Source organism: Trachypithecus francoisi, unplaced genomic scaffold, assembly GCF_009764315.1.
Source record: "Trachypithecus francoisi isolate TF-2019V2 unplaced genomic scaffold, Tfra_2.0 Lachesis_group8, whole genome shotgun sequence".
Lineage (NCBI taxonomy): Eukaryota > Metazoa > Chordata > Mammalia > Primates > Cercopithecidae > Trachypithecus > Trachypithecus francoisi.
Window position 1 is genome coordinate 117069138 of NW_022681473.1, and position 24181 is coordinate 117093318.

The window sequence follows — 24181 nt, forward strand, 5'->3', positions numbered from 1 at the left end:
TACAGCAACTTTATTCGTAATTGCCAAAACCCGGAAGCAACTGAGATGTCTTTCAGTAGATGAATGAATAAATAAAATGTGGTAGGTATATCCAGACAATGAATATTTTTCAGTGCTAAAGTGAAACGAACTCTCAGCCATAAAAAGACATGTAGGAAATTTAAATGCATATTACTAAGTGAATGGCTATATACTGTATGACTCCAACTATGTGATATCTTAGAAAAGGCAAAGCTATGGAGACAGCAAAAAGATCAGCGGTTGGGGGTAGGGCAAAGGGAAAGATGAATAGGAGGGGCACAGAGGATTTTTATAATACTATTCTGTATGATACTATACTGGTGATATATGTCATTATACATTTTTCTAAATTTATAGAAAATACACCTCCAAGAGTAAACCTTAATGTAAACTATAAACTTTGATAATGATGTATCAATGTAGGTTCATCAATGATAACCAATGTACCACTGTGGTGTGGGATGTCAACAGTGGGGGATGTTGCATGTGTGTCAGAACATGGAGCATATGGGAACTCTTATTATTTCCTGTTCAATTTTGCTGTGAATGTAAAACTTGTCTGAAAAATAAAAAGTTATTGATTTTTTGAAAAATAATCACCTTCCATCTAAGCAGTGTTACTCAAAAAAAAAGTGTCAACTACCAACCACACAAATGCCTTCAGAGCTTCAAAAAGTTAATGTAGGGAATTAGATTTCAAAATGTAGTTCCTCATATATTCATGAAGTGATTTATTTCAACTTCTTAAACATATTTTTAGGCCAGCAAAAAGTCTGATCTTTTATATACATCTCCACTTATAAAATTAAAACTCTAACACATAACTTGCAAATCATCTAAAACTACATTAAATTCACTGAGTAAAACTATAAAACTAGTAAATACTTTATTTTCAGCAGATATAAAACAAGAACTTTAAATGTAAAGTACTTTCATATGTAAAAATATAGCCTTGATTGGCCAGGTGCGGTGGCTTACACCTGTAATCCCAGCACTTTGGGAGGCCGAGGCTGGTGGATCACGAGGTCAGGAGTTCAAGACCATGTTGGCCAACATGGTGAAACCCTGTCTCTACTAAAAATACAAAAATTAGCTGGGCATGGTGGCGTGTGTCTGTAATCCCAGATACTCAGGAGGCTGAGGCAGGAGAATCACTTGAACCTGGGAGTTGGAGGCTAAAGTGAGCCGAGATTGCGCCACTGCACTCCAGTCTGGCGACAGAGTGAAATTCCATCTCAGTAAATAAATACATAAATAAATAAATAAAATAGAGCCTTGATCAACCAATTTCCAAACAGACTGAATAAACAATCAGAGTACTTTTAAAGTTCAATAACTCTGTAAAGGAATAAATCAAAATCTCTTCCTTATATACTCCTGCAGAAATTTTAATTTTCTAATTTTTAATCTTAGGAATTATTGCTACCAGCTGGGCACAATGACTCATGCCTGTAATCACAGAACTCTGGGAGGCAGAGGTAAGTGGATCCCTTGAGCTGGTTCGTGACCAGCCTGGGCAACACAGCAAAACGCTGTCTCGACAAAAAGTAGAAAATTAGCCAGGTGAGGCAGGAGGATCACTTGAACCTGGGAGTTGGAGGTTGCAGTGAGCCGAGATCATGCCACTGCACTCCAGCCTGGCGACAGTGAGACTCCATCTCAATAAATAAATAAATAAAACAGAGCCTTGATCAACCAATTTCCAAACAGACTGAATAAACAATCAGAGTATTTTTAAAGTTCAGTAACTCTGTAAAGGAATAAATCAAAATCTCTTCCTTATATATTCCTGTCGAAATTTTAATTTGCTAATTTTTAATCTTAGTAATTATTGCTACCAGCTGGGCACAATGGCTCATGCCTGTAATCGCAGCACTCTGGGAGGCAGAGGTAGGTGGATCACTTGAGTTGGTTCGTGACCACCTGGGCAATACAGCAAAACGCTGTCTCTACAAAAAGTACAAAATTAGCCAGGTGAGGCAGAAGGATCACTTGAGCCTGGGAGGTCGAGCCTGTAGTGTACTCCAGCCTGGGTGACAGAGAGAGACCCAGTCTCCAAAAAAAAAAAAAAAAAAAAAAAAAGAGCAAGCATTACTACTTACTACCAATTACTACTATCCAAGCATGACAAAAATCAACAATTCTTGATAAGGCTGAGGAAGCAGAATGAGAAAAAAATATCCCAATGTATGCAATGTATGTAGGATCAGATTTCTATGAAAAGAATTTGTTCCTCTTTCACTCGTTTATTCACTAGCTATTTACTGACCACTTACATGGTGCTAAGCACTGTAGTAGGCACTAGAGGTGCAATACAGAAATGATAAACAATACACCAGACTTCTTAGAATTTGTTTCTAGTGAGGAAAACAAATACTTTTTAAAGTAAACAAACACATAAATAAAATGACAGTTTCACACTCTGAAGAAATAAGGATCTACTTCGCATAGGGTCAGAAACAGCCTTTCTAAGGAGGTGGTATCTAAATCAAGTCCTAAAGACTGAGAAGCTACCAGATGTGGCAACGGTGTGAACAGAGTCATGGGATGCAAAGTTCAAGGCCTTGTCACAGGAAAGAACTTTGGCCCTTTTACAAACTGCCTGAAAGCTGGTGTGACCATAGCATGGGAGTGAGGAGGGATGGCCCTGAAATGATGTAGAGAAGGCAGGGATACCTAGATTGTGTAGGACCCTCATAGACCTTGGTAAGTAGTTTGGGTTTAGCTCTACATGCAGTGGGAATCTATTCAAGAGTTTTAAACACGATAGTAACAAGATGTGATTTACATTTTACACCATTCTGGCAGTTTATAAGGTTATAATAGACTATAGGATGCAAACATCAGCCCAAACAAGAGATCATGCTTGAGCTAGCTCGGTAACAATAAAAATGGAAAAGAAATGGACAAATTTTAGAAATAACTGCCATTCTAAGAACAGTCTTTGCTTATGTCCTTGGAAGTCCCTTTGTTATGGAAGTCCCTTTGTTATGGGATTATCTGAAAAACAATGGAGGCTATCAATTATCTTTTTAAATGAATGAAGTTCAATGAAAAGAGGGAGGGAAAAAAAAAAAAAGACCTGATTTAAATCTCAGCCTGGACCTATCCTAAATACAGAAATGTATGCAAGTTACTCAACATCAATGAACAGCACTTGACTCATCTATGAAATGGGAATAAATGACACCTGCCTTTCACAGAAGCATTATAAGGTTTAAATAAAAGTCCTGGCAATCTGCCTATATATTTTGTTCATATATATATGTTCTATAAATGTTAATATTTACTCCCACTCCTGTAGTTAACAGCATTTTCTAATGCCCTGAATGGAAAAGGAGTTATTTAATACCAGGGAATGCATTTTTGATGATGGAATTTCAAGCAAGAGAACATTAGAACACAGGAGGCAAGGAAGCATTCTGAGCATATTTCGAGGCAAGGAAGCATTCCTCTGAAACCAAGTGATTACCCCACCTACCATGACATAAGAGCATTCAGGCTACTGTATATATTTTAAAATACTTGATCTTCAGAAAAATCAAACTATTAAATATTAATTCTGCTTAAAATACAAAGGTAGTTAATACACTTTTTACTTAAATAGGAACCATTAGTATCAACTACTATAAAGCTGACAGTGAAACATTAAAATCCTAAGTATTTTACTAAGCAACCATTATTCTTATACCAACAAAACTAGATTTACAGAAGGAATAGATCAAAACAAGACTTTTATTACAGCACATGCAGAAAAAAATGCCCACCACAGCTGGGCTTAAATTCGCCATTTTAAAATGAACACTTAAAAGCTGATGCTTATTTGCTAAAGAATAAAGCAATAAAAGATAGAATACTTTTAGGACCTAGTAACACTGATGTTAAACTCATAAAACGTTTTATTCTCTGTAGTGGGGCTCAGTATAATTAGTGTCAGGGTTTATCTAATTTTGGCCTTTTAAAATTATTAAATTTCATATCTACTATGACATATTACTGAGATTATGAGAATTTTTATTAATTTCCATGAATTTCAACCTCAATACATTAACTTTCTTGAGAAAGTTCCTCATCTACAGCAGCTGATCCGTTTGTTCTCTCAACAGACACTTTTGTTCATTTACTGAGAGAAGAGAATAAAAAGATAAGAGAGGGGATATCTGCAGCACGACATGTAATTCTAATTAACGACTATGAAAGGGAGGGAGTTGCGGGCTCACCACGGCATTACAGACTTATCACTCAAGACATCTTCAAGAGCATTTTATCCATGGCTAATATTCAGCTAAGACACACCAATATGGGTAAATGAGATCTGTATAACTACTATCTGTTCTATTGCTTTCGGTCCATGCTGTACCAGTTGTTTAAATATTTTTACTATCACTAAGATTACAGCCCCCAGTTGGCCTGGGTGTTCCCACAGGGGCTCTAGATTTGAAGGTTCCAATTGTAAACTGGAAGACAGTTTACATTTCTGGGCTCACAATTTAGAAAGAAATAAAAACTTTTAAGGGCAGGCATAGACACATTTCAAAGTTTCCAAGATAAGACTGAAAGAAATCAGTATCACTTAACTTACAGAAAGAAAAAGGATTACAGTCAATCAGTTTGTCACTTTTATAAGCTAACAGAACAAGAGAAGACAGGGTTAAGACGAAAGACCAAGAATTTTGGTTAAATAAAAAGAATGTCAAGTGATATTATTAAAAAGTAGAAACTGACAGAGATAAAATTTGTAAATAAGTAGCTTCTGAAACAGATTACATCAGTGTATAACGGTGGTCTTATCTGAAGATTAAGCAATTTCTTAAATTTGTTATAGACTGAAATAGACATAGAAAAAGGTGGCAGTCAAGAAACTGAAATCCTCATAGTCCCCATTGCTAACATTCAATATCACTTAGGACAGCCACTTCAGTAATTTGGACCTCAGTTTCCTCATCTGCAAAATTAGAAGGTCTAATTGTATGTCTTTTTCTCTCTTCGTTATAAAAAAGTATGATTCTAGTTTAATATGATTTATGGCTAACACAATATGGCAAGAATACAGGGGTAAGCCATGGGAATATACCAATGATTACATATAATGAGGCAAGGAACAGGTACAGATGCATTACAATGCACTAAATTACTACTTTGATATAACAAACGGTATACCAAGTAGTATGGAATGTTTTAAGAAGCTTGACAAGATAGTTATACCAGGAAACAAACTATCTGTGTAGATCACCAACACTGCACACGAACATACAACCAAGTAACAATGATACATTATAATATTTAAACTATCTGTCTAGGTCACCAACACTGCACAGGAACATACAACCAAGTAACAATGATACATTATAATATTTAAACTATCTGTCTAGGTCACCAACACTGCACACGAACATACAACCAAGTAACAATGACACACTATAATATTTGGTACCAAAATACCATGCTTGCCTTCTGAAGGTCAGTTTAAAAAACAGCACAGATGTTTTTTAATTTTTGTTGATGTTACGGTTTGTTCATAAGAATAAGAACATTTGTATTCTCGAAGCATATGGAAATTAATGGTGAGAAAAAGAGATGCTAAAATGTCTAACATTTGTATTCTCGAAGCATATGGAAATTAATGGTGAGAAAAAGAGATGCTAAAATGTCTTAGGTTGTAGAGGGATTAAGAAATTCATTCCTGACACACCAATGATGTACTCTAGATAAAAAATATGATTTTCATCCATCTATTACTAATAACTTATCATAAATGCACTTAATATTTTCACTTAAAAATTAACTCACCAAATGGAAGCATTTTATGAAATATGACATGAAACTTAGTAATTAAGAGCTTCCCTACATTCTCAAAGAAGCTGAGGTGACACGCAATAAAACATATATAAACAATGTGTGAATTTGGCCTTCTTACTTATTTATATACAAGCTAAAATTGGATTTCCAATCCTATACTCTGACACCTAAAAAGAAATGCACTTAATTCTGGAAGGTTTTCCTTAAGGTGACCACAACTAAAAACTTCAGTATATCACACATGATGAAAGCATTAGACTTTTTTGGATCATTTAGCTTCAGATACATGATTAATACTTTTTGAGAAAAAATATAAATGCCTATATCTTACTCTCTCCCAAAGACAGCTGAAAACTTTGTATAGAAGAAAGCTTTCCTCCTAAACACTTTCTTTACAATGACTAATTGACCAGTAGGCAAAAAGCTCAAAGAATGTAGAGTAAGTGAATAAAAGAACAATACTAAGTGCTTACATGATGGGGGAAATAATCAATGCTACAAATGACATATTTTAAGTCTCAGTAAGAGCAAGTCATGGTCATTAGCTTCAAAAAAGTTCTAATATTAAAAGTCAAGAAATAAGCTACAAAAACATGCACATATCCTATTGTTACACCAAAGAGAAACTTAATGTCTCAGTTAGAAAAAGTGTGCATCTGAAGCAGAGACAACATAATCTACTCTTTTGCTATAATATGTGATCAATAGCTGAATCACTTAATGTAATGATCAATAAATATCTTTCCTTTAGTCTTATTAAAGGTATTTTCACTGAAGGGTATGGATTAAGAATCTATAAAACTAATTCTACTAAATAGAAGACTTCAACTCTGAGTACATGTAGAAATAAATACCAACGTGACTGTGAGAAAGAATGAAAACATCTTGATTACCACAGTTATTGTTATTTACTCATTAGTGTCAAAAGCCTCAGGAACTTTCTACAAGTGCAAAGAGAAGACATATAAGTTGCAATGCTCAACCCCACATTCCATGTAGTATTGTATGAATACACTTATTTCTGTTTCAAAAGGATACCATTTATTTTCTTACAATAATCATTATTGTACAATCTCATTTCAGTATTATATAAGTATTTTTCTGTGGATTATAATCCTTTAGGCAAATCACGTTACAGAAAGAAATCTAATCATCACTTAACCTAATTTTTAACTTCATATGAAATGGAGAATACATTCACAAAATCACCTGACAAGCAATCTGCACGAGGTAGACCAGCTCTTTAGATTCACAGCCATTTTTCATTACTTCATTCTGTTCTTCTGAAAGTGAAAGCTACATCACAGAAAAAAAAGAAGAGAGGGAAAGAAAGTCATTATTAGTGAACAAGAATAAACTAAGCATTCATAATACCTGGAGCATCATCTCCAGGTGAGCATCAGTTTAATGTGAGACATACCTTATATAAGAACTTTATTGCTTAAGGCAGATGAATGAAGGACTTGGTGTTTCAGATAAAACATAGTGTAGCTTACATCTAAGGGTCTTCACTTCCTTAATCTATGTAGTACATACATGAAACTAAGCACTGAGAGATAGTATGACTTAACAGTTTAAAAGAGCTCAGACCTTATTACATAGAAAAAAAACTGGCTGCCCAGGTAACAGGTTGGGTCTATGGATATGTTTAATTTCAGAATCACCATGTAGTGGGGTGAGGAGGAGGTGGGGATGGTTAATGGGTACAAAATAAATAGAAAGAATGAAAAAGACCTAGTATTTGACAGCAACAAAATAATAATTGTTCAGTTTAAAATGACTAAAATAGTATAACTGGATTGTCTGTAACACAAAGGATAAATGCTTGAAGGAAGGATACCCCATTTCCATGATGCTATTATTACACATTGCATGCCTGTATGAAAACATCTCATATACCTTACAAATATATAAACCTACTCTGTATCCACAAAGATTTGAAATTTAAAATTTCCAAAAAAATTCACCATGTAGGTCTGCATACTGGATTTTAGTTTTATTTAAACCAGCTACCTACATGTATTTTTCACATGAAAAATACAGATTTCTGGCTTCTACTGAAAAATCAGAAAATTGGGAAGATTGGATCTACATTCTCACATGGGCAACAACTAGCTACAGCTGAGAAATGACCATCACCTTTAAATGAGGTATATATTCCCCAAGAAAGTCTGCCACAGAACTGACTACCCTCTAGTTTTTTTGCTAGTATCTAGGCTGAGTATTAACTGTCATTCATCATGCTATTTGCTTTGTTATTTTTCTTATACCCCACTTGCTTTACTCACTTATGTTACACACCTACCCCATCTTTGGATGTCAACTTGCAAACGTGGTCCCAGAGATGGACAACCCTGAGTTCAAATGTGTTTATAATTGGCTATGTAATACTGACCTACCTGCTTAGGCTCTCAACTGGAAACTGAGGATGATACAATATTATGTATTTTCAAGTTTGTGGGTATTAAATGCGATGATGCATGGACAGTGTCCACCCAGGTAACTAATACTTAATAAACTAGCTTTCAGAAAGTTACAACACTTTCATGAGACAGAAGAGACTCAAAGATGTGCTCGGATGCCTGGCAGAGATACAAGAGAAAAAAGAATCTTTGTTAGACAGGGTAAGGAGAAATCAGCCAAATCTTGAGTGACTGCATATAAACTCAAGCGATAAACTAAAATTACAAGGAGGACCCTGTAGCAGAGAGTTGACACTCACCCATCAACTGATTCCCACAGGTACACACCAGGGGCATCAGGTGAGTAAACCAAAGGCTGCAGGGGAGGAAGAGAACTGAGAGAATGGATCTTGAAGTATGGGAAGCCTCCCCAAGCACAAAGCAGCTAACCTCCCTTGACTGGGAGCACGGCAGTGAAACAGAGGGAAAAGAGAACTGGGAGATACCCCTCTGAAAGCACTCAGGACACTTAACACCTGAAGGATGCAGGTGGCACAGAAAAGCTGGGAGAAACTGCAGGCCTTCACAGATACCCTCAAAGCTCTTGGGTAGAGCAAAGGGAAGAGTGCTCTCCAGAGGCACAAAGTGCTGGGGGAAAGAACTGGACAGACAAGAGAATAAGCAACCAGGCTGCAAGCAGAGAAAGAAAACATGTTCTCCCTCAGCTCAGAAGATTTGGGGCTTCATAGCAAAGCACAAAGATATCTTCAGCATCTCACCACTCTTCAATTTTCCTTGTGAAAGAAATCTCAGAACCTTAACTTCAAAATATTTAAAGTAGTGATAAACTCAATCAATCAAAGTAAAGTTGTCATAAAAGACCAGATCTGTATCAAATAGAGATCAGCCTGATGCAGCACCTCACTTCAACAGACTGAAAGAAGAAGAGATAAGCCCTTTCCTGGAGGTAAGTTTACTGACTTTGGTCTCAGCTGTTTTTTTATATATTTCACATGAAAGGATTACCAAACATACAGATAAGCAAGCAAATGTGACACACGGTCACGAGAAGCAAGGGTAAAATAAAGCAGACACAGAACTGGGCCAGATATAAAAATAATAAGAAAGAGAATGTAAATTAAATATAATAGAGATTCTAAGATACAGTTCAATAGGCAAACAATATGCAAAAGCACAGGAGAAAGAGAAGATTCTGGAAAAATGGCAGACTCAGAAGCACCAGGAATCAATCTTCCCACCTAGACAGTAACCGCACTGGCAGAATCTGTCTGGTGTGTAACTATTGTGGCAACTCGAGTATCTACTGAAGGCCTGCAAAGTCCAAGGGAAGGCTTGGGTGGGAAACTGTAGTTCATTTTGGTCAACATCAGCACTTAAAAAATAACAGCTCCCTATACCCCCACCACCCCTATAGCAGGCAGCTGTGCACATACTCCTGGAGCAGCATACACATGCCTTACAAGAGCCAAGACAGACAAAAAGAACACTGCCTCCAAATTTCAGAGATCTATGCTGTGACTGCGGATCACTGCTTTGAATTGCAGAGGTGCAAACAGCTATGTGTCCATTACACCTAGCTCCACTGTTTGCAGGCCCATGCCCCTCTGGCTACAGTGACTTCCAGCAGACATAAAGGACCAACACCCTCTTCCTTCCCTGTCCCCCTTGATTTTTCTCTTTTTCCTCCTTCGGGAAAATATAATAGACTAGGACATTCAAAAGCAACTGCACCTATAGAGAAAATTAGAAAGCGACCACACATGCTCAGAGAAAGGTACAGGCTTAGGAAAGACCAAAGAAGACATTAAGTTCCACCTCAGACTGATCCTTGGCACAGAGACAAACTACAACAATCAAAAAAACAAAAACAATAAAAACAGCAGTCCCTGGGGAAGGAGGAGAATCTGGTTTTCAGAGTTACCACATCATTAGATTCAAATGTCCATTTAAAAAAAAAAAAAATCACAAGGCATATAAAGAAACAAAGTATGACCCTTTCAAAGGTAAAAATGAATCAAAATGAATCACAGTGGCTCACATCTGTAATCCAGTACTTTGGGAGGCTGAGGCAGGAGGACAGCTTGAGGCCAGGAGTTCAAGACCAGCTTGGGTAACATAGAACACCATCTCTACAAATTTTTTTTAGTAAAAATAGAAATAAAAAACTGTTTCTGAAAAAGACCTGATAGTAGGTTTACTAGACAAACAACTATCTTAAAGATGTTCGAAGACCAAAAGGAAGTTGTGGAAAAGTCAAGAAAACATTATATAAACAAAATAGAAATATCAATAGAGGTAAAAAGCCTAGAAACCAAAATCAAATTTTGTAGCTGAAAAGTATAAAAACTGAAATGAAAAATTCACTAGAGGGATTCAAAGGCAGATTTGAGCAGGCAGAAGAAAGAGTTAGTTAACTTAAAGATAAGAAAATAGGAATGATTGAATCTCAGTAATAGGAAGAAAAAATGATTGAAGATAAGTAATAAGAGCCTAAGGGACCCATGGGACACCCTCAAGCAAACCAACATACATACGTAGGAGTACCAGAATAAAAAAAGAGAGAGAAAGGGGCAAAGAGATTATTTGAAAAGATAATGGCCCCAAACTTCCCAAAATTGATAAAAGACATGAATATAAACCTCCAAGAAGCTCAATGAATTCTAAGTAAGATAAACTCAGAGAGACCCACACTAAGATACCTGATAACTAAATGTTCAAAATACAAAGATAATGAGGCAAGCTTGAAAGAGTCAATATAGGAGTGACTCAACACCTGCAAGGGATCATCAATAAGATTAGGAGATTTCCCATTAGAAACTTGAAAGGTTAAAAAACGGCAGGTCAATATATTCAAAGTGCTAAGAGAACTGGCAACCACTAATTCCATAACCAGCAAAACTGTCCTTAAAAAGTAAGGGAGATGTTCCCAGATTTTAAAAAGCCCAACTTCAGATGTTCCCAGATAAAGAAAAGCTGAGGGAGTCAATTACCACTAGACCTGCCACACAGAAATTCTCAAGGGAGTCCTGCAGGGTAAAATAAATTAAAACGCATACACACAAACACTACTAACTCAAAGCCATATGAAGAAGTAAGAACTCAATAAAGATAAATATATGGACAATTATAAAAGCCTGTATTACTGTACAATGATATGTAACTCTACTTTTTGTTATCTAAATGATTTCACAGACTAATACTTAAAAGAAAATTATTAGTCTAAAGGCTAGCATTATTATTATTTTTTATTATTATTATTATTTTGAGATGGAGTCTTGCTCTGTCACCCAGGCTGGAGTGCGGTGGCGCAATCTTGGCTCACTGCAAGCTCTGCCACCTGGGTTCATGCCATTCTCCTGCCTCAGCCTCCTGAGTAGCTGGTACTACAGGCGCCCACCACCACGCCCAACTAATTTTTTGTATTATTTTATTGATTTCACTGGGGTTTCACTGTGTTAGCCAGGATGGTCTCGATCTCCTGACCTCGTGATCCACCCACCTCAGCCTCCCAAAGTGCAGCTAGCATTATTTTAACTCTGGTTTGTAATTCCACATCCTTTCCTGCATCATTTCAAAGAATAATACATTTTAAAAATTATTTATTTATGTTTCAGAACAGAAAAATGTATAAAGATGTGATTTTGTGATAATCAACAACCAAAAGAGGACACGTTGGAGCTATTATAGGAGCAGAGTTTTTCTATGTTAATAAATTTAAACTGGCATAAATTCAAATTTGAATGTGGTAACCTTAGAATGTTGAATGTAATTCTCATGGCAACCACAAAACGATAGCTATAGAATGTGAACAAAAGAAAATAAGAAAGAAATCTAAACATTTCACAATAAAAAATCAACTAAACACATTTAAAAAGCATTAATGCAGGAAATGAACAAAAAAGCTGTAAGACACAAAGAAAACATATAGAAAAATAAGAGAAATTCCTTCTTATCAGTACTTTTAATGTGAATGAAATAAACTGTATAATCAAAGACAGAGATTGGCAGAATAACAAAGTAACATAATTCAATTACAGTGATGTGCCACCATAACATCATTTTGGTCAATGACAAATTGCATATATCACAGTGGACCCATAAGATTACAAAACCACATTCTTACTATATCTTTTCAATGTTTAGACATGTTTGCATACACAGATGCTTACCATTGTGTTACAACAGCCTATAGTATTCAGTAGAGTAACATTCTGAACAGGTTTGTAGCCTAGAAGCAATAGGCTATACCAGATAGCTTGGGTATATAGTAGGCTATACCTTCTCTAAGTACATTTTAAAGACATTCACAACTACAAAATCACCTAATAATATATCCCTCAGAAAATAACCCTGTTAAGTGATGCATTACTATATATGGTGGCTATCGGAGATACACTTTAGACCCAAATACACAAATAGATTGAAAGTGGAAGGATGGAAAAAGATATTCCATGCAAACTGAAACCAGAAGAGAGTGGAGGTGACTACACTAAAAATAAATAAAACAGACATTAAACCAAAAAGTTTAGAGACAAAAAAGAATTATATTAATAGAAGGTTCAATACACAAAGAAGATACAACAATTATAAGCAGTGGGGGAGAGCAAGATGGCTGACTAGATGCAGCCAGGTGAAAGAGCTCCCACCAGGAGACTGAGATGACTGGTGTGCTTCTAATAGATCTTCGGAGGCAAGGCATCAAGAGTGTACACAGGGAAGACACAGAAGCTGGGCTGAAGGGGGAGAAAGCTGGGAATCCTGCATGGGCCTACTGTGCACTGCACCAGGACTCATTCCTGGATCCTAACAGCCCCAGGGGAACAGGTGAGTTGAACTGGCAAGGAGCAACTGCACTTGCCGCAGGCCTCTGAAACCCTGGCAGGAAGAGACCCCCCCCCAACCACCATGGACACTGAATTGGCAGGGAGAGCTTCTTAGGGAAGTAGTAGGGGCAGTAAGCCAGCTGATGTGGAGCCCAGAAGGTTTGATGCAGGAGCATCCATAGCAGAGCACATTTAGGAGTGGCCATGCTCCTAGGCTCAACTTGCAACCACAAGTGACTTTAGTTCAAGGGGAACTGCTAGACCTGATCTCTGCAGGACAGTCTTGTCCATCAGATGGGGCTGGTCCAATTTGACCATCCCTTGGTGTGCTGGCCTCTCCCAAGGACCCAGCCTGGCCATACATGTTTGCAGGGCAGCCTCGCATGTCCTGGGAGCTGTATCATAGCTTCTGCACTGGTGGACCATGCCTGACCTGTGGAGAGCTGCAGTGGGGTGGCACCTATGACCATGCATCAGCCCACACTCCCTCCCCATATGTCAGCCTCCCCTGAAGCCATGGCAACTCCCCACATCACTTTGCTGGTATATGTCAGTGTGGGCAGGTTTTGCTTTCCTTTCTCCACCAGTGAACAAGAGTGCAATCCACCCTACCTCCACCTGCTGACCGCCACTGTACTTTCTCCACCAGTGAACAAGAGTGCAATCCACCCTACCTCCACCTGCTGACCGCCACTGTACTTTCTCCACCAGTGAACAAGAGTGCAATCCACCCTACCTCCACCTGCTGACCGCCACTGTAGATGGAGCCTTGGCGGGCAGAACCAGCCAACCCCAACCCTGCCTGCACCCTGCCCTTACACTAACACTGCACAGAGAACAGTGAATCCTCTCCCACCTGAGCAACCACTTCTGCTATGGGGCACAGAGAAGGCACCCAGACCCGCGCCCACCAGCTCCCAAGCCAACACCACCTCCAGCACAACTGTGTGCAAAGTAACCAACAAGGGGTCTCCACACACCCCACAGCTGTGCTGCCTCTGCCACTGTGGTGAACGCCCACAGGGAGGCAAGCACCCTGGCATCCACTAGCACTCTGTTGCAGCTGCTGCTACAAGGATGGACCCTGCTATCACCACACTATGAAATGCTTTGACCGTCACCACCCATTGGAGTGTAATGACCAGCAGTCCAGGAGCACTTTGGCCTCCACCGACACAGTAAATTCCTAACCTCAAGGAGACAAAGAACAAAGTCTGGGTGCAATACAGTTGGGAGCAGAGCACTGGCCCCCCAAAAAACTTCCAGAAATGAAGCCAATCTGCTGAATCCCCTTTATAACAAAATCAAACCCTAAAGGTCATCAAACAGGATAAAAGGGAGAAAAAAACATCCAAAGGCCAGCAACCTGAAAGACTGAAGGTAGATAAGCCCACAAAGATGAGAAAGAATCGGCACAAGAACCCTGAAAACTCAAAAGGCCAGAATGCCTTCTATTCTCCAAACGAATGTATCATCTCTCCAGTAAGGGTCCTGAACTGGCCTGAAATGGAAACAGAATTCAGAATATATATAAGAATGAAGATCACAGAAGTACACTAAAACCCAATCCAAGGAAGCTAAAAACCATGACAAACAATACAGAAGCTGACAGACAAAATAGCCAGTATAGAAAATAATGTAACCAACCTGATAGAGCTGAAAAACACACTACAAGAATTTTATAATGCAATCACAAGTATTTATAGCAGAACAGACCAAGCAGAGGAAAGAATCTCAAAGCTTGAAGACAGGCATTCTGAAATAACACAGACAAGAATAGAGAAAAAAGAATGAAAACGAATAAATAAAACCTCCAAGAAATATGGGACTGTGTAAAAGATACCAAACCTACGACCACCCTGTTGACCCTGAAAGAGATAGACAGAATGGAACCAAATTGGAAAACATATTTCAGGATATCATCCATGAGAACTTCCCCAACCTAACTAGAGAAGCCAACATTCAAATTCAAGAAATGTAGAGAATTCAAGTAACATACTCCACAAGAAGATCATCCCCAAGGCACATAATCATCAGATTCTCCAAGGTCAAAATGAAAGAAAAAATGTGCAAGGCAGCTAGAAAGAAAGGTCCGGTCATCTACAAAGGGAAGACCATCAGACTAACAACAGACCTCTCAGCAGAAACCCTACAAACCAGAAGATATTGAGAGCCAATATTCAACATTCTTAAAAAAATTCCAACACAGAATTTCATATCTGGTGAAACTAAGCTTCATAAGCAAAGGAGAAATAAGATCCTTTTCAGACAAACAAATGCTGAGGGAATTAGTTACCACCAGACCTGCCTTACAAGAGCTCCTGAAGGAAGCACTAAATCTGGAAAAAGAAAAACACTGAAATAAGCAGACCAGTGATACTATAAAGCAACCACATAAACAAGTCTGCAAAATAACCAGCTAACATCATGATGACAGGATCAAATCCACACATACCACTATCAACTTTGAATGTAAATGGGCTAAATGCCCCAATTAAAAGACACACAGTGGCAAACTGGATAAAGAACCAAGACCCATTGGTATGCTGTCTTCAAGACACCAATCTCACATGCAATGAGACCCATAGGTTCAAAATGAGGGAACTCCTATCCTATCACCTAACAACAATAACAAAAACAGAAACAATTTAAAAATGGGCAAAGTACTGGAGAACAGACATTTCTCCAAAGAAGATATACAAATGACCAAAAAGCACACAAAAAGATGTTCAAAATCACTAATCATCAGTCAATGCAAATCTAAACTACAATGAGATACCACTTCACACACATAAGGACATCTATTATCCAAAAACAGAAAACAACAAGTGCTGGTTTCAAATTACAGTGACTGAAACCCTTGTGCATTGTTGGTGGTGTTTGCACTGCCCCCATGGAAAGCAGAACGGTGGTCCTCAAAAAACTTAAAAGGAGAATTATTAAATATCCATCAACAGATGACTGGATAATCAAAATGTGGTGCACGCATTTACATATGTACACCAACATGCAAAATGAAATATTATTCACTCTCAGCCTTTAAAAAGAAAAAAATTCAGACATATGCTACAACAGGGATGAACACTGTGCTAATGTTAAATATACCAATCACAAAAAGACAGACACTTGATTCCACATATGTGTGGTACTTAGAGTAGTCAAAAGAAAATATGGGAAATCCAGCAGAGATTGAAACTACGAAAAAAATTCCATAGAAAATGCTAAAAATGTTTTTTTATATCAGATATTAACAGCAAACTGGCAACAGTAAATGAAAGAAGCAGTGAACTTGAAAACAGGTCAATAAAAAGTATCCACATTGAATCACTAAGAGAAAAAAACAATGAACAAAAATAACAATACAGTTCACCTCCCTAAGAGAATGTCAAACAGATAACCATAAATATAATTGGAGTACCAGAAGAAGACAAGAAAGAATGAAGCAGAATATCTTAGGAGATACCAGATGAGAACTTTCCAAAATATGTGAAAACATCAGCTTCAAAATCAAGAAACTCAGTGAACCCCAAACTAAATGAATAAATCAGTACTAAACATATCATAATTATAATTTTGAAAAGGAAAGATAAAGAAAAAAACTTTCAATCTATAAAGAAAAAACAAACACGACTCATGGGGGAAAAGTATAAATAACAGCTGACCTCTCACCAGAAACAAGAGAGGGGAGAAGACAAAAAGAAAACATCTTTTAAGTGCTGAAAGAAATGTTGTCAATACTATTAATATAATTCATGCACATAACCATCAGAAATTAAGCAACATAAAAACATTCACAAATAAAAATAATCTGAAAGAATTTGTCTCCAGTAGACTAGTCCAACAAAAAAACTAAAACAAGTTCTTCAGGCTAAAGAGAAATGGTACCAGATAAAAACCGAGAACGGCAGGAAGGAATAAACAGTTCCAGAAATAGGAAATATCTAAGTAACTATAAAACACCTAACATCTCAACAGTAACAGATGGAACAGTTTAAGAATATCCTTAAGTTCTGAGAAAATAGATATACCAAGACTTTATTCGTACCTAAACTATCATGTAAAAATAAGAGCCAAAAAAAGTATTTTCTGACTAACAAAAACTGAAGAGTTCCCACCAACAAAACCTCACCAAAAAATTTTTCTAAAATATGTACTTTAGAAGAAAAGGGATTCTAAAAGAATAAACTGAGACATAAGGTAGAAATATTGAGCAAGAAGTAAGTTTATAATTCTAAACAAATTGTTTATAAAAATAATATTTAATTACAAAAGATAAAAAGTTAGAATTATCATCCTGAACAACACTAACATGGAGGAAAGAGTGATCACAGTTAAAATATTCTAAATGCTGATCCTTTATGACAGAATCAGTTAGAGATATTGAAAAAAATTAGCCTTTAAATTACGTATTTGAGTTAGGATTTTAGTTGTAGCCAAAAAAAAATAGAAAAATGATATATATTTTCTATTTTCTGGGTTCCAAACCAAAAGGAAGAGGACAAAAATTTTAAATGTCAATAACTTTAAAAGAAATTAAGACTAGAAATAAAAATTAATCTCTCTAGGTAGAAATGGGGAGGAAGGCAGAAGGAGAGAGAACATTTCAGAAAAATTAAAAAGCAAGGAAATAAGAAGAAAAACTAAAAGAGAAGGAAGATGGCCAAACAGTGGCAATAAAATGGTAAAGCAGGTGGCTACAAGCTTCAGTCCCTCCAAACATCACAAAAAACAAGCACAATCTCTGAGAGTCAACTTTCTCAGTACTCCAGAACACAGTAAAGGGTTTAGAATAACCAAGAGATCACTGAATCAAAGAAAAAGCAACTTCAAAATAGGAAAGCTTTGTGGCATTTTTACTTGTGCTTACCCCAAAACTCTCTGGCTCAGCAGTAGTCTTGATGATGCCAACCCTCACTGGGCCAGGAATGAACAGAAAGACCCTATTCACAAACTGTTGTTTGTCTCTTCTAACCTTTCTAGAGGCTACCTGAAGAACTGATGCACGGTGCTTACCTACATTTCACCTAACATGGAACTCATTCAGGAAGGAAAAGCATTAAACCTTGCTTAAAAATACAGTAAGGCAAATGAAAACTCTACAATGATCTGGAGCAAAAAATTACAGTTGAGACATAAAATGGACAACCCAAAATCTAGGAGGGAAAGGTGAGTAGAGAGGATCTCTGGGAAATGACAGCATTCAAAAGTACCTGGGTATATGAAAGTATTTTGAAAGCCATGCACATGCACGGGTAGGACGCATACTCACAAAAAGCTAAGAAGTCCCTAAGTTTTCACCTCTAGCTGACCTCTAGGATAAGCGTTAACATGAAGGGAAGACTAAGGCAGACCTGTAAACAGCCTCGCTAGGTGCTGAGTGAGTATTCCAGTACAGAAACAACATATAAAGACTGGAGAAAGAGGCTTTTTCATTGACTTTTATTTTCCACTCCTGGCATTCAAAAAAAAAAAATCCCTAACAAAACACTACCTAAGCACAAGCTAAAAGAAGAAAGACTTTACTGAATACATATGACAAGGAGTATAGTCTTCACTAAAACAGTTTGGAAAAAAAAATCACTGAACAAACACAACTGCAGCCATGAACAATGAAAAAAAAATCAAACTCTAAGGATAGATGAGAACCCAATTTCCATAGTTACTACATTATAATATTCAAATGTACAGTATGCCACACAAGTCACAAGGTATACAAAGAAACAGGAAAGCATGGATTCATCAGAGGAAAAATAAGTAAATCAACAAAAACTGTACCTGAAAAGTCTATATATAGGACTGACCTAGACTCTAAATAAACTGTATACAACATATTCAAAAAGTTCAAAGAAACCATGGACAAAGAAATAAGAGAAATCAAGAAACGGCTGTGTGAACAAATGAGAATATTAATAAGAAGCTATAAAGTATTAAAAAAAAAACAAAGTCTGGGGCCAAAAAGTACAATAACTAAAGTTAAAATCTGACTAGACAAAAAACAACAGATGTTGGTGAGGCTGCAGAGAAAAGGAATTGCTTATATACTGTTGTTGGGAATGTCAATTAGTTCAGCCATTTGGAAAGCAGTTTGGAGATTTCTCAAAAGAACTTAAACCAGAACTAGCATTTGACCCAGCAATCCCATTACTAGATATATATACAAAAGAAAACAAATTGTTCTACCAAAAAGACACATGCACTCACATGTTCATCACAGCACTATTCACAATAGCAAAGACACGGAATCAACGTAGGTGCCCATCAAAAGTGAGCTGGATAAAGAAAATATGGTACACACATACCACGGAATATTACACAGCCATAAAAAAGAAAAAACCACATCCTTTGCAGCAACATAAATGCAGCCAGTCGTTATTATCCTAAGCAAATGAACACAGGGGCAGAAAACTAAATATCATTTGCTCTCACTTATAAGTCGGAGCCAAACATCAGGTACTTATGGAAATAAAGATGGTAACAAAAGACACTGGGGACTACTAGATAGGGGAGGGAGGCAGTGGGGAAAAGATTTAAAAACTAACTTTTGGGTGTTATTCTCAGTACGTGGATGATAGGATTATTTGGACCCTAAACCTCAACATCACATGATATACCCAGGTAATAAATACACTTGTACATGTACTCCCTGAATCTAAAATAAAAGTTGAAAAAGAAACCAAAAATTCACCAGATAGCTCAGCAACAGATTTGAGCAAGAAGAGGAAAGAATCAGTCACCTTAAAGGTAAGACAAATAAAAGTACAAAATGTAATGAACAGAAAGAAAAAATAATTTAAAAAATTAATCAGTGCTTTAAAAAACCTATATGAGACCCATCAAGTTGACCAACTCTTGCATTATGGAAATCTAGGAATGGAAAAGAGAGAATGGGGCAAATATTATTTTTAAAAATAATGGCCAAAATCATTCCAAATGTGATGAAAGACGTAAATGTGCACATCCAAAATCCAAAGAGTTCCACACCAAGACACACTATCATCAAATTTTCAAAAGACAAGGTCAAAGAGAAGTTCTTGAAGGCTGCAAAAAAGAAGCAATTGGTCGCATATAAGTGATCCTCAAAAACATTATAAGCTCTTTTCTCAGCTGAAATGTTGAGGCCAAAAGGCAGAGGGATGATATATTTAAACTGCTGAAAGAAAAACCTAGTCAACTAACAATTCTATATCCAGCAAGACTATCCTTCAAAAATAAAGGGGAAATTAAAACATTCACAGATTTCCCCCAAAAAATAGACCAACACTAGACCTACCCCACAAGAAAGGCTAACCAAGTTCTGAACATTGATAAAAAAGGACACTAGACAGTAACTTGAAGCCGTATGAAAACAGAAAGATCTCCAGTTAAGGCCAATACATGGACACACACACACCAACAATACTGACACTCTGGTTTAGAAACCTGCTTTCTGCTTTCTATGTTATTTAAAAGACTCATGCATAAATGTATATGTTATTGGGCACATGATCTATAAAGATGTAATCTGTGACATCAATAACTTAATGAGACAATTGAGCTGTATAAAAGTAGAGGTTTTGGGCTGGGCGCGGTGGCTCACGCCTGTAATCCTAGCACTTTGAGAGGCCGCAGCAGGCGGATCACCTGAGGTCAGGAGTTCAACACCAGCCTGACCAACATGGAGAAACCTCGTCTCTACTAAATATTAACAGATTAGCCTGATGTGGTGGCACATGCCTGTAATCCCAGCTACCTGGGAGGCTGAAGCAGGAGAATTGCTTGAACCTGGGAGGCGGAGGTTGCAATGAGCCAAGATCATGCCACTGCACTCCAGCCTGGGCAACAAGAGCAAAACTCTGTTTCAAAATAAAAAAGAAAAGAGATTTCGTATGGAATTGAAGTTAGGTTAGCATAAATTCAAAATAAACTGTTATAATTTTAAGATGTTCTATGTAATCACTGTGGTAACCATGAAGAAAACAGCCATATAGAATGAACACAGGAAAAAATGAGATGAGAATCAAAACATGTCACTAATTCAATTAAATAAGAAAGAAGGCAGTTAACAGCCAAAATGGGGGCAAAAACTATAAGACATATAGAAAACAAACAGCAAAATGGTGTAAGTCCTTCCTTAAGAGTAATTACTACAAATGTAAATAGAGTAAACTCTACAATCATAAGGCAGAGATGGAGAATGGATTAAAAACAAACACAATCCAACTACTTGCTTTCTACAAGAGACTCAATTTAGATCCAAAGATACAAATATGTTGAAAATGAAAAGATGAAAAATTACATTCCATGTAGATGAAAAGCAAAAAGACCTGGGTAGCTTTACTAATATCAGACAAAATAGACATTAAGACAAAAATGAACATTATATATTGATGAAATGAGAAAATTCATCAAGAACACATAACAATTAGAAACAATTAGAAGCAAAAGAGCACCAAAATATATAAAGCAAACATGACAGAACTGAAAGGAGAAATAAGCAGTTCTACAAAAGCACTAGTTGAGTTCAATATGCCCTTTCAATAATGAATAGACTAGAATATTTTTATATGTTTGTTGATCACCTCCATATCTTCTTTGGAAAAATTGGAAAAATATCTGCTCAAACCCTTTGCTGATTTGTGAAGTGGGTTGTTGATATTTTGTTGTTGAGTTGTAGTAGTTCTACATATAATTTGCTTCAGATATATGATTTGCATTATTCCCATTCAATGGATTCTTTTCACTCTCTTGATAGTGTCTTAGACAATTTTTAAATTGATACATAATATTTTACATATGTGTGAGTTACATTTGATATTTTGTTACAAGCACAGAAAGCGTCATTATCAAATCAGGGTACTTGGGGTTTCCATCACCTTAAGTATTTACCATATTTATGTGTTGGAAACATTTCAAGATCTCTCTTTCAGCTACTTTGAAATATACATACATGGTTGTTAATTATAGTCATCCTACTCTGGTATTGAACATTATAACTTACACCTTCTATCCAACTGCAGGTCTCTTCCCATTAATCAAACTTCTTCATCATGTTGCCCCTTCTCAGACTGTTATTCTACTCTCTACCTCTATTAGATCAAATTTTTTAGATCCAACATGTGAGAATATGCAATATTTGTCTTTCTGTGGCTAGATTATTTCACTTCACACGATGACCTTTAGTTCCATCCATGTTGCTGCAAATGACAGAATTTCATTCTCTTTTGTGGCCAAAGAGTATACGATTGCATATATATAGAGAGAGTATGGTGTGTGTATATGTATATACACAGTTACCATTCGTTTGTGGAGAGACAGGTGGGTTGATTTCATATCTTTGTTATTGTAAATAGTGCTGCAATAAATATGGGAACGCGGGTATCAATTTGATATACTGATTTACTTTCCTTTAGATGCATATGCAGTAGCGTAATGGTCGGATCATATGGTTGTTCTATTTTTAGTTTTTTGAGAAATCTCCATACTGTTTCAAATAGTGCCTGTACTCATTTACATTCCTGACAACAGTGTTTAAGAGGCCCCTTTTCTCTGCATACTCACTGGCATCTATTATTTTTTGTTATTAAAAACTAGCCATTCTAACAGGAGTAAGATAACATAACTAATTGTGGTTTTTGATTTGCATTTCCCTGATGATTAGTGATGCTGAGTATTTTTCATGTATCTGTTGGCCATTTGTATATCTTCTTTGAAAACTCTATTCTTATCCTTTGCTCACTTTTTAATGAGATTTGTGATTTTTATTTTTTCGTTTTTGTTTTTGTTTTTGCTGTTGAGTTGTTTGAATTCCTTGTATAACTCCCTCATGGGATATCATTTACAAATATTTCCTCCCACTCCACCAGTTGTCTCTTCAGACTCTGTCGATTGTTTCCTTGCTGTGCAAAAGGTTCTTAGTTTAATACGATATCATTTGCCTATTTTTCTTTCTGTTGCCTGTGCTTAGGTCTTAGCCATAAAATCTTTGCCAAGACCAATATCCAGAAATGTTTCCTCTGTTTTCTTCTAGTAGTTTTATAGATTCAGGTCTTACGTTTAAGTCCTGAATCCATCTTGTGTTGACTGTCTTATATGATGAGAAATAGGGGTCTAGTTTCATTCTTCTACATGTGGACATCCACTTTTCCCAGCAACATTTATTGAAGAGGGTGTGTCCTTTGTCAATGTATGTTTTTGGCAACTTCATAAAAAAAAAATTGGCTGTAAACACATGGATTTCTTTCTGGGTTTTGTATCCTGTTCCATTACTCTACATGTTTGTTTTTATACCAACAGCACTCTGTTCAGGTTACAATGGCCTTCTTATATTTTGAATATAGGTAGTGTGATGTCTCCAGCATTGTTCTTTTTGCTAAGGATTTCACTGGCTATTCAGGCTCTTTTTCAGTTTCATATAAATTTTAGGATTGTTTTTTCAATTTATGTGAAAAATGATATTGGCATTTTCATAGAGATTGTATTGAATCTATAAATTGCTTTGGACGTTATGGTCATTTTAACATTAATTCTTCTAATCCATGAGCATGGGATGTCTCCATTTGTTTGTGTCCTTAATTTCATTCAGCAGTGTTACATAGTTTTACTTGTAGAAATCTTTCACCTTTTGGTTAAATTTATTCCTAGGTTTTTTTAGTTATTGTAAATAAGATTGCCTTCCTCTTTTCATTTTCAGCTATTTCATTACTGTTATATAGAAATATTACTGATTTTTGTATGTTGATTTTATATCTGCAAAATCACTGAAATTATTTATCAGATCAAAAAGTTTTTCATGACATCTTTAAGTTTTTCTTAAGGTAAGATCATATTTGCAAAGGGGCACAATTTAACTTCCTCTTTTCCTATTTGGATGCTTTCTTTTCATAGCCAGATGGCTCTGGCTAAGAATTCCAGCACTATGTTGAATAGGAGTGGAAAAGTGGGCATCCTTGTGGTGTTTCAGTTCTCAGAGGAAAGGCTTTCACCTTTTTCCCATCTAGTATGATGTTAGGTGTTGGTCTGTCATATATGACCTTTATTATGTTGAAGTATGTTCCTTCTACGTCTGGTTTGTTGAGAATTTTTATCATGAAGGATTGTTGAATCTGTCCATTTTTTTTTCTGTGTTTTTGAGAGGAA

General features: G+C 36.5%; 1 protein-coding gene across 4 annotated transcripts in view; it reads right to left on the reverse strand.

The window, feature by feature from the left end:
• The window catches only part of ARHGAP32 (Rho GTPase activating protein 32), a 310104-nt gene that overhangs the window by 124172 nt on the left and 161751 nt on the right, over positions 1-24181 (reverse strand). For all 4 annotated transcript variants that reach the window (XM_033208053.1, XM_033208055.1, XM_033208054.1 and 1 more), the window contains one exon: positions 7030-7116. In XM_033208053.1, coding sequence (XP_033063944.1) covers positions 7030-7116 — 87 coding nt within the window. The remainder of the gene's footprint in view (positions 1-7029; positions 7117-24181) is intronic.